The sequence below is a fragment of the Rattus norvegicus genome, chromosome 10, assembly GCF_036323735.1.
Source record: "Rattus norvegicus strain BN/NHsdMcwi chromosome 10, GRCr8, whole genome shotgun sequence".
NCBI classification, from domain to species: Eukaryota; Metazoa; Chordata; class Mammalia; order Rodentia; family Muridae; genus Rattus; species Rattus norvegicus.
Genome location: NC_086028.1, coordinates 60,403,955 through 60,416,130, shown reverse-complemented (window position 1 = coordinate 60,416,130; position 12,176 = coordinate 60,403,955). Strand labels below are relative to the sequence as shown.

The following is a 12,176-nucleotide window of genomic DNA, read 5'->3' as shown; positions in this document are numbered from 1 at the left end:
AATATTTATTTGCTTTCAAGGTGGCTCAGCAGGTAAAGGTACCTGTCACCCAAGCTGAAAAATCTGAGTTCAATTTCTAGGACCTGCATGTGGAAGGGGAGAACTGAACCCTAAGGGTGGTCTAACCTCCACATCAGCATGGAAGGTTATTGCCAGCACTCAAGCACGCACTTACTATGTTTAAGATCCTGGGTATTATTTCTAAAGCTTTAATGGAAATTTTATATACATATAAAATGCTGTAATGGATTCAACAGGATCAATATTTAGCTTCCCCATCCCCTTTATATTCCCACTTACCTCCAGTCACCTAGATAATTTTGAGGTAAATCCTAGTATACATTAGAGATGTTTGTCTGAGACAGGGCTTCCCTGTATAGTCCTGGCTGTCTTGAAACTCAATTGGTAGACCAGGCTGGCCTTGAACTCAGAGGTTTGACTGACTGCCTTTGCCTCTTGACTGCTAGGATTAAAGGTGTGCACCTCTCCAGAGTACTGACCTTGATCTCTCAATCCTTTGAGTGGTATGATTCAGAGGTATGTAACACCATATATATCGGAATATGGAGTTTGTTTTTATTTTTTGCAATAGGACCTCATGTAGCACAGGCTAGCCCTGATCTTCCTTTTCCCTATTTTCCAAGAATACTATGCCTGGTTCAGTAATGGGGCTTCAAATATTGAAACAACAGTTTTAATTTTTTTAAATTATTTTTGTTTTGTTTTTTGAGACAGAATCTCACTATATAGCTCCGGTGGTCCAAGAATTCACTATGTAGACCAGGCTAGACTCGAACTCACAGAGATCCATCTACCTTTGCCTCCTGAGTGCTGGGATTAAAGGCATGTGCCACTATACCCAACTACAATTTCACAATTCTTTACTAGGTACTTTGCTTTGGTTTGCAGAGGTTAGCTACATAACCTCTGAGTTTAGGTGGCTATCAGTAGCTCGCTGAACATAAGGTCAATTTTCAATTTTTCCTTGTGGTTGCTTCTAGATTGGTCCCTCCCTGCCTTATCACTATCTTCCCCTCTCCCTTTTCCTGGCTGAATGCATCACCATGCTTGTCTATACCTGAACTTTCTACCACAACTTCTTTATTTCGGGCAGAATACCAATCCTTCAAGATGGCTTAGTAAGTAAGAGTACCCAAGTTTGGTTTCTAGTAATCAGGTCTGGGAACTAGCAACTGCCTATGGCTACAGCTCTTGGGATCATCTTCTGGCCTCCATAGTGACTCACGTATGTCTAGTGCCAGCCATACACATACATACATAAAATAAATCAAGAGTAAAATAGTAAAAGAGTAAAATAGATCAAGAGTAAAGCCAGCTTGAAAAGTTTGCAAAGGCTATCCCTGCAACACATTTTAAACGATAAAAGATAAAAGTCATTCATGATGCACTCTGCTTATTTGACTGAAAAGTTTTCATTTTTTGATTGATTTATTTTTATGTATATGAGTGTTCTGTTTACATATATTGTATGTGCACCACCTGTGGGCCTGGTGCCCACAAAAGGTACCAGATCTCCAGGAATTAAGGATCTGGAGTTATAGATGGTTGCCAGCCACCATGTGGGATCTGGACCCAGGTCCTCTGCAAGAGTAACAATTATTAACCACTGAGTCATCTCTTCTGCCCACTAAACTTGTATTTTAATGTATAATTCACAACCTACCCAAAACAACAACAACACAACCACAAACAAAATAAACCTAGAATTCCATAGGACTTGGGAATGTTCATACCAAATCAGTGCTCATAAGGCAATCCATTCACAGGAATACTACAGTCTCAAGAAAACAGTAAGAGCTACTTATATCTTATGGGCTTCAATAAATTTATGTGGCCACTTACATCTATATATACCACAAATGGTCCCTCAGAGTGGAATATTTACCCTATATGCTTAGAGCACCTACACTGTGTGGTTACATACATAATTACATGCTCAGTGAATTTCCGATGACTGAGCATACAGTTGAACCAAACATGACTAATCTCAACTAATAATTAAGTCACTAATGTTGCTGCAATTGAGTCCTTGAGATATTTTACACTTCTTAGTAATAGCCACTGGAGGACTGAGAAAATGTCTATCAGACTGCTAAAGGGTCAGGAGTTCCTAAAGATTCTTTTTGGCACATTAATACACATCTTCTGGGTAATCCATTGACATGACCTATGTAAGTTTAGTATCATCTGTATTACTCTCCTGAGCTCCTGGCCCCTCGTTTATAAATGCTTAGATAGGTTTATTGAGAGGAAATACTAGACAGAAAAATCTAGGTCAGGCCCTAATACATGATAGGTGACTGATTTTTTTTCCTTGCCATGGAAAACAATAAATTAGAGCCAAAGGAAAAGGTAGCATTTTATACAGGGAAGCCTGTTGCAATAAGGTGACAAGGACACGGAAGTGATCTAGCTACACACCCCTCTGTTCCAGGGCGCTTCCAAATTAGGATAGGAGTGACTGCAAAGACCCTGAGGCACGAGTGCTTAGACTGCTTGAGGAACAGCAAGGATGACCAATATGCAGCGTGTCCAGGAGCACAGTAGGAATGAGGAGGACAGTAAGAGTTGAGATCAGAAAGTTAGCAGGGGGAACGTACTGTCAGATCAGAGATGGTACAGAAGCCTATTATTGAAATGTTGGCATTTTACTTCAAGTAGAAAAGTTTATAATAATGTTTAGAAGTAAAATTAGTATGACCTGCAGACTTTATTAATTTTGGGGGCTTGGGAGCTTGTTCGTAGAGACTGAGTTTAGGGCCTTGTGCATATTAGGAAAGCTAGCTTCTTTCACTTTGAGATGGAGTCTCACTAAGTTATCCAGTCAGCCCCAAGTTTGCCCTGTAGCCCAGGAAGGTCTTGAATTTGTAATACTCCTGCCTCCAACACCTTGAGTAGCTAGGATTGCAGGCCAGCACCAGCAGACTCAGCACTGATGCTCTGTGATTACATGTCATGATAATTACTGTGTCAAGAAACAAGACTAGGGACTAGAGGAATAGACAGAAGGTACTTCAATGAATGGAATAAAGGTGTGGAAAGGAATCTTAGCTGGATGCTTTTTAAAAATCTTTAAGTATTTTAAAGGTAAAGAAGACACAAATTGCTTATGGTTTAGATACGAAGGTCTGAAAAAAACAAAAGCCAGTAACTCTAAGATTTTGAAATGAGCAACCCAAAGTCAATGCTGCTATTTATTGCAGGACAGGGAAGAATGAAGACCAAATTTAAGAGTGGGTAAGGTGCGATGTAGAGATGCCATCTCTGAAATGCCTCTCATAGTCTTGAAGTGGAACCACTTCAAGTGAGTGGCTACTGCCACATGGGTAGCTTGTGACCACTTTCAAAAGGTGAGGGTGCACAGAAGACCTCATTCTTCTCCATCCAGGCCATAGAGTTAGTATTCAACACTACAGCTGGGCATTCTGATGAGCTGATAAAAATGAGGGTATGGAAGCCCTGAAGCTGGTTAGGACTCTGCCCCTGTTCTGCACTAAGTGATAGCCATCTCCCAGAAGGATCTTCTGGAATCAAGTCTACCTAGTGATCAACAGATATCAGGAGAGAGAGGGCGGGCAGAGAGACAGACAGAGACAGAGAAAGACAGAGAGACAGACACAAAGATGGGTTGATTGATTATCAGGTGTCTAACCCAAGATATTGATACTTAGTTTCTCTTTTAACTCAACACTGTCCTCAGATATGTAAACAATTCTTAGCCATCTTCAGCTTCCTATCATTCATACCCATATTATTGGCCACTTCTGAGACCAGAGAAGTACAACAGAATTTTATGCTCTTTTTTTTTTTTTTTCTGCAAAGGCGTAAAACAAGTACTCCTCTTGGGAAAGAAAGGTTCTTCCAAGAACCATTAGTTATTAAACCAATCTGAAGAGCATGAGTTTTCAAAGATTTATTTTCATTTTATGTGCCTAAGTGTTTTGATGCATGCCTGTCTGTATATAGGTACCCACAGAAACCACAGAATTCCTTAGAACCAGAGTCAGTGATGGTTGTAAGCAACTACGCTGGGAATCAACCTGAGTCTCCTGGAAGAGCAGCAAATGTTCTTAACTACTGAGCCGTTTTTCCAGCCTCTGGTTTTTATTTTTATTTACAAATTTTCTTTTATTTTCAGTGCTTAAGGACTGAACCCTGGGCCCTTGCACAATCTAGGTAAGTTTCTGGGTTTGTTGGTTTTATTTTTGAAACAGGGTCTCCTACTGTCCTGGTTGACCTTAAACTAGTCTATATGGCTGAGGACGACTTTGACTCCTTACTACTGCTTCCACCACTCAAGTCATCAAGGGACAAAAGTTGCCACTGGAAAGTCGAATGTAGACTTTAGATAAGCCCAGGCCCTAGAACATTTCTCTACTTAAGAAGAAATTTAACTACAGGGAATACATGCTCAAATCCTGCTAAGGTATAAACTCACTGTTCATAATAAGTCGGGCAACGGTGAACTTTAACTCCAGCACTTGGGACGCAGAGTCTCTGAGTTTGAGGCCAGCCTGGTCTACAAAGTCAGTTCCAGGTCAGCTAAGGCTACACAGAGAAACCCTGTCTCAAAACACAAAACAAAAACCTAAGTAATCATAAAAATTATTACATATCTGATTTCCAGCACTACATAACAATTCCCATATAAGAATACACTGGGGGTTGGGGATTTAGCTCAGTGGTAGAGCGCTTGCCTAGCAAGTGCAAGGCCCTGGGTTCGGTCCCCAGCTCCGAAAAAAAAAAAAAAAAAAAAAAAAAAAGAAGAAAAAAGAATACACTGAAATATGTGACAGAGACAATAGTAGGTATATAATCCCAGGGTTTTATTTTTTGCTCTATATTTTTGTTTACGGTGTTGAGGATCAAACCTAGGGTCTTGTGCTTGGTAGACAACCTCAGTCATTCCGTTTTATATTTTTTAAAGGACTGTTTATGTCTAGGTTAATATTAATATACAAATATAGACTTGGGCAGCACATTAATAGCATCTCTTATAGACCAGGTGTGGTGACACACATGTTTAATCCTGGCACTCACAAGGCAGAGGCAGAGCATCTCTTTGGATTCTATGCCAGCCAGCGCTGTATAGTGAGAGACTGCCTCAAAAACAAACAAACAAACAAACAAACAAACAAACAAACAAACAAATCCCATATTTATAGGTCATGTTTAGAATTCAATTTTTACTTTCTGTCTTCGTGTGGAAAACTGAACTCAAGGCTCAAAAAAATTAAAAAAAAAAAAACCAAACCTTTGTGTTCACTGGTGTTTTACCTGCACATATGTGTGTGTGAGGGTGTTGGATCCCTAGGAAGTGGAGTTATAGACAATTGTGAGCTGCCATGTAGGTGCTAGGCTAGGCAAGTACTCCATCCTTGAATCAGATCCCAACCCTGAAGGTCAGTTTACTGACTTAACAAAAATCAGTTCTTTGTCTATTATGCATTTTACCTTAATTGAAGACTTCTTCCTCCTTTTTGCATCGACACATATCTTATCTTATAGCACTTGGGAGATTGAGACAGGAGGACACCAGCAGTTTAAGGCCAGCCTCTGCTACACAGGCATTCTGGGGTCAGCCTGCGCTATATGTGAGACACTTTCTCAAAAAACCAAAAGCTAAAAATAAAATAACATTCATCTAAAAGATAAAACAAAACAAAAAAAAACTTCCTCCTGAGAAGCCACTCATGGATTACTCCCCAAAGGCCTCTCCCCTAGGGAGTACTATGTCACAGACTCTATGAAGAATGCCTTAGCACAGGACTTGCTAATTCCCCACGAGTGTGGTGGAACAACCTAGTATGCCCTACTCTCCATTGGCTGAAGACCCAATTGTTAAGCTAGAAGCTCCACAGTCCCCACCAGGGCAACAGGGAATGGCCTTTGTTTTCTATAAACAGACAAGAAAAAAGTCAAGTTATAACAGTCCTTAGAGGAAGGAAAATAGAAACCAGGCAGTGAGGAATGCTTCATATTCCTAAAAGCTTTTTTTGTAAGTTAACACATGGTGTCTGCTTCTCTCTAGTCACCTATTTATCACTCTCCTCCTTAGAGAAGAGAAAAAGACCTGGCTGTTTTCCTAGTGCAGAGTTCTGTGGCTGGGGAAGGAGGGAGAGGGAAGGAAGGAGGGTGCTTTAAGCATGATGCAAACCATTTGGAGCTGAGTAAGAGCACTGCCAACACAAGCTGCACTATTTAAACAAGTGAGGAAATGATCGTATATACAACATGCCAGGAGCTCTGCTCTCCCTGTCTCCTCCTCCCTCTCTGTCTCTCTGTCTCTCTCTCTGTCTCTGTCTCTCTGTCTCTGTCTCTGTCTCTCTCTCTCTCACACACACACACACACACACACACACACACACACACACACACACACACACAGGCACAGGCATGGGGAGACACCCCCCAAAGGAAGTTGAGAAAGATTTTTTTCAAGACACAGAACTGGATGTCAGCGGCTAAAAGGTCGATATTTTCCCTTAACACCCTTCTCAATGACTTAATCATGTTCCGTTTGTACAGAAAACTTCCCAAGAATAAAGCCTGGAGAATTAAGAGAATGGGTAAATGGGAAGGGATATTTGGCCTGCAGCTGACCTTATCCGAGGTTTTCTCCACGTAGCAGGGGTCCTGAGGGGCAGCCAGCAAGGGGACAAAGCCAGAGAGAAGCCGATCCTCTTCCAGGATAAGCAGGGTGAGGTCATCATCTGGGTCCTTGTACAGTGGCACCTCAGACTGATTCACTGCAGTCAGTATGTTACAGAAATCAGCAAGTGTTGACCATACATCCACAGCAACCCTGTAAGAAACAAGATGAGAAAAGAAGAAGGGCTCTAAAGAGATTGGTGAAAGTGTTTTTTTGTGCTTTGGGAATAGAAAGGTACTTGCAACAAAAGCTGTAAGGGCTGGCTGGCAGCTGCCAAGAAATATTATCAAAAAATGCAATATGAAGTTGTGCTCATAGCCACCATCTGAAGTGTGTGTAGTGCTCTATGTAAAGGTGAAATTGATCAGGGGTCTTTTAATCCAGAGAGGAGGAAAAAGAATTTTGAGAACCAGTTGTCTAATGCAGGTCTGTCACCTTTTTTTTTTTTTTTTTTGGTTCTTTTTTTCAGAGCTGGGGACCGAACCCAGGGCCTTGCGCTTCCTAGGTAAGCGCTCTACCACTGAGCCAAATCCCCAGCCCTCAGGTCTGTCACCTTTACAGACAGTGTGATGAGACACTTTAAACAGTCTAGATACCCAGTGCCTAAGGCAGCTCTCACAAGTCCCTGCTCTTGCATAGTCAAGTATATGCCACAGACAGAAACTGGGCAGGCACTAGCCTCTCTCCTTCACCTATAGCCACACAGGGAGCAGTCATATTGTGTAGTCACATAGGTTTCCCTCTTAGAAATACTTTATAAGTTGATTCTCTATATGGAAGCAGTAAAATGAACACATGTCCAAGAAACCCCCTTCCTGTCCTGCCACGGTCATCTCTGGAAGGGGAAGCTTCTTGCTCACTGCACTGCTATCTTGGCTGTCCCATGCCTTCTTCCTTCTCTCTCTTGTACATTAGATACAGGATGACTAACCACCCTGGGACTGTCCAAGTTTAACCACTAAAATTTTCATATCTCTTAGGTCCCCTAGTCTGACACAAATTAGGATGCTTGGTCACTCCAGTCCCCACATCACCAGGTTCTGATTGAACCTGAGAAGAAACACTAAAACTGCAAGATCTATTTCTCTCTACTTAAAACTCCAAGGTAGAATTATAGAAAGAAGGTTCATCTAGTTCATGCCATCACCTACTGTGACTAAGATTGTTTGGTGGATTCTAACTATCTCCTAAAGTTTGCCTGTCTAGGTAAACCCCAATTGTAGCTGTATATAATGCCTGCCAAGTTTACAGACTTGACTTTCTCCTCTAGAAAAGCTTCTAACCCAGGAGACTGGAATAGGAGGTACCTACCCTCTAGATGCTGATGTTATGAATGTTATAAGAAACAAAACAAAACAAAACAACAACTCCACAGGAGAGTCAGAGTACGAAGAGGCACTATGCTAAGAAGCTATAAGAGTCCCCTGAAATCTCTCAGGGGTATGTCCATGAGCCTACAAGGTAGGGAGAGATCTAAACCATTCAACCCTCAACTCCCATTCCAAGACGACAGGAAAGAATACATTCCAGCAATCACCACTGAGAGGGAAGCTGGGGGAGAATGTAGACTAGGGAGAGGGATGGGGACTCCCTCACCAGCTCCAGGTGGAAGGAGGCTGAGGTGGTTTATTTACTGAAATCACTACACTAGGAAAAGGCAATGAAATGAAACATCTTGTTTTCAAGAGCGTCCTGGGAACCAGGCGGAACATAGTCCCATTAATCACACGACGGCACATAATCAACACACATGTATTGCAGAACCAAGTCACTTCCCAAGCTTTGCCTAGCAAGAACACGTTTGGGAAGAATCACCGGAGGGATGCGGGTTTTCTAAAGCCCTCTGCATAGACACCGACAAGCAGACTCATTCACAAAGCTCCATCTTTTGGCTCAGCTGAGTTTGGCTGTCAGAAATGTTTAAATATGGAAGAAAATAAACAGTTGCAACACGTTTCTGTGCAGAAATCTGCCTGGGCTCCTCTGTGATGTAATGGGAAACGCGGCACTCAGGCTACCAGCTGTAGAATAAACAGAGCTTTGAGGGTTAAAAGGAACTGAACTTTCCACGACCCCATCTGCAGAGAAGAAAATAATAAGAGGAATGATGCACTGCCCCACAGCTCTGATAGTTTATCCTCCGGTCCGGCTGCAGAGACAAGCACCGGATGTGATAGGGCTGCTCGGGGCTGCCTCTGAGGTTAGTGCTGCCCATGGGAGACACAGGGAGGCTCTTCCAGTTCCCTGCTTCCTCCCCCAGTGCCCTGCTGGCCACTTGAGCCCACTGCCTGAGTCTGATCCCACAGAGTGGTGAGCTTTGGCCAACAGGCACTGCTTGGCTGCAGAGCAGCAATTTGGAAAATAAACAGGAAAAACGCCAGTGAGAAGGAAGAAGGTGAAAAGTCTCCCATCTGAATTCTTGGCTTGGAGGTCATGGTTGGTGCTAAACAGGTCAAGGCTGCTTGAGGACATAGTTAGAGATGAGGGTGTGGGCAGCAGTATCCCCAGCCAGAGAAAGGCGGCAGAAAATCACCCACAGTTTCCTCAGTGGGAGGCCCCACATCCCTCTCATCCTCCCACCCTTACCATCTTGGATCCAAGAAGAAGAAATATGTGGTACCATGTGGTTCTCATTACCATGCTCTCCTGTCCCCTAAGGCTCAGATAAACCAAACTGACTCCTCCCAGAGACTGCTGATCATCACTAGGGACTCCTACCCACCTCTGTCTTTTGCCCATTACCACCCACCTTGTGCCAAACCCTTATGACATACTGCAGTGATAAGGTAGACTAGAGGTCTTACCCTGTTGATTTTGTAAGACAGGAGCTGGGGCCAAAAGACATAGGAAGTGCCCTGAGTTCCCAAGTCAGAAATATAAATAAAAGCAGTCCAAGGGTCAAGCTAGACTGAATCAAGGAGATATAAAAAAAAATCCTTCAATGCAAAGTCACTCCTGCAGTCAGGTTGGCCTGATCTTGTTGGTACCCATGGCCACCCTGTGATAAAGGTGTGGGAAATAAGAACCAACAAACTAACAACAACAACAACAACAACAACAACAACAACAGTAACAAGGAGATGTTCTCCAAAAACAAACCAACAACAACAACAAGGAGAGCTTTTCCAAAACCCAAGTGAGGCTTGAGCTGAAAAGCCAACACCTGCCAGAGGATGGTGTTGCTTCTGGACACTTACGTCAACTGTGCCAGAGGGTTGAGAGGTCAATTCCACGGGTGAACAGTTTCCTATCTAAATAGAAGGGGAACATCTTGAATTTTTCCCCCCGTGTTTCCTTCTTATACCAAAAGGAAGTGCCATTTAACCTCACCTCACAGCAGCCCTTGGATCCAAGGAGTCAAGGTTGGTGGAAGGGTACAAAATGGCTATGAAGACTTGAAGATACTTGAGAACATGTGGTGTTTAGTCAAGCCCCTCTGCCACCCACTCCTATCCAGCTTTTTGCGGAGAAGGAGATTGAAGGTTACAGGTGGGTAGAAGGTGTAAAGGTGGGTGTGAAGAGTCTCACTCTGTAGTCTAGACTGGCTTGGAACTCACCATGTAGCCCTGACTGGCTTCAAAGTCTCAGTGATCCTGCCTGCTGTCCTATGCTTGGCTTAGACAGATCCTTCTGGCTTCTTCTGGTTCAACTTGTATTTGGGGGATGTACCAGAGCCTACGAAATCCCACTAAAGTTAGGGTACACTCTTCACCAAGCAGACACAAATCAGCCAGAGAATATGAAATTGTATTCAATAAATTTATGGCTCCTAGAATGGTGGCAGTGGAGTCTCTCAGAAGGAGTGAGATTAGTGTTCAGGAATCAGCAGTTGCAAAGTGACCCACTAGCCCAACCTCAGAGAACACACCACACAGCAGGAAAGCAGATCCCTGGCAGTAGTCTGAATGCCAGATCCTAGCCTGAGACAGACCAGCAATGACTAGTTAGAGGCATGCACTCAGTACCAAGGTTCACTACAGACATGCATTCACTTACTCCACCAGCAAGAGGGAAAAAAAAAAAGAGTTAATTTACTTTTTATTGCCTCAGAATTCCAAGGTTTAATGTAGCTGTCAGTTTGAGTGCAGTGCAGCTGCTGGCCGATACAATACAGCCCAGGCCAGCCCAGGTGACTGGGGAAACACATTTCACAGAAATGAACCAACACACACTCTTGGCTGGTTGTTTGGAGGATATTGACTTGGGGAATCAGATTAACCCTTCAGGCTGGGGTTAGTTCTGCAAATAACATTAGAAAGCTCTTCAGTCCAGGGAACTGAGAAGCTTGTTCTCAGGTGAGCCCACAGTTTTTTGTGTTTCTATAGTTCTCTCAGAGGTGATGCTATACAATTATGTGCCCTGCAAGATTGAGGTGTGGAACATATGAGGCATGGTATACCACAGCCATCATCTCGTCTGAAATGCAGGAAGAGAACCAGGTCTGCTATCTGCCACAGCTTCAACAGACTGGACTAAGGAAGGGCAACAGGTTGGAATGGTCTGACCAGGGCTCAGTCTGTCTTTCTAGAAAGACCAAGGAAGAATTAGCATTCACACACTTCTTCATATTTTTACTGGAGGAATAGGCTGACTGGTGATTAATATCAAGTACAATGACCCCATGTTACAAGCCTGCAGGGGCCTGTGGAGGTGGCCATTTCCTGTGTAATACCAGCTTGTTTAAACACTAACATTCAAACTCCACAGCTGCAGAACAAACCCGGAAAGAGTTGAGTGAGAAGAAGCCCTGCATTGTGTTTCAGAGCTGTGGAAGATCAGAGAGGTAGTGCGGATGGGAAACAAGTTGGGTTTTGGGTTCCTGGGGTGAAGAAATCTGGAAACAGCTAAGGTGGTATAGAAAGTAGGTACAAGGAAGCTAAAAGTCCATTGAGCACAAACTCACGGGAAAGGCAGAAAACTGGCAAGCAAATGCTCAAAGACATACATCATCTGCTTTAAGAAATGTATTTCCCTTTGGGAGCCCAACTCTCTGGATCAACAGACAACAATAAGTCCCTGGTTGCCCTGGAATACTTCTTACTCAACGGTAGAAAAATGGCAGGGTATAAGCAGCTAGTCGCAGAAATGATCTAAACCTAGTAAGTCTAGTGGTGCTACGAGAATAATATTTGGGCATAAGATGCTACTAAGTTCTGGAACTTCAGTGCTAGAAACTGTAGTAGGCTATAAGGGTGGAGACGCATCTCTCTCACTGAGATACAGGAACCACAAAATTTGTTTTAGATGTTGCTACAAAGCAAAGAGATCACTCACTATTCTAGGAGGTAAGACAAGCACAACAAGATAACTTGTTTTACTAATAAGAGATGCCTACTAGGTAACCTATTTGAAGATTATCCCTTTAACAACCATAATTCATATAAAAGCCAGTCAACTGGGTCCTTTGAGAAAGTGCTCAGCCCCAAATCAGTTCTGTCCAGCAGAGCAGACCAGACTCTGAAGCTGTGCTACAGCAAGGACAGTAAGTTTTTCCATGTTGCTA

General features: G+C 43.0%; 1 protein-coding gene across 3 annotated transcripts in view; it reads right to left on the bottom strand.

Annotated features, from left to right (window-relative positions):
• Smg6 (SMG6 nonsense mediated mRNA decay factor) overlaps positions 1-12,176 on the bottom strand; it is a 228,111-nt gene that overhangs the window by 96,608 nt on the left and 119,327 nt on the right. For all 3 annotated transcript variants that reach the window (NM_001105808.1, XM_039085511.2, XM_039085509.2), the window contains one exon: positions 6,625-6,826. In NM_001105808.1, coding sequence (NP_001099278.1) covers positions 6,625-6,826 — 202 coding nt within the window. The remainder of the gene's footprint in view (positions 1-6,624; positions 6,827-12,176) is intronic.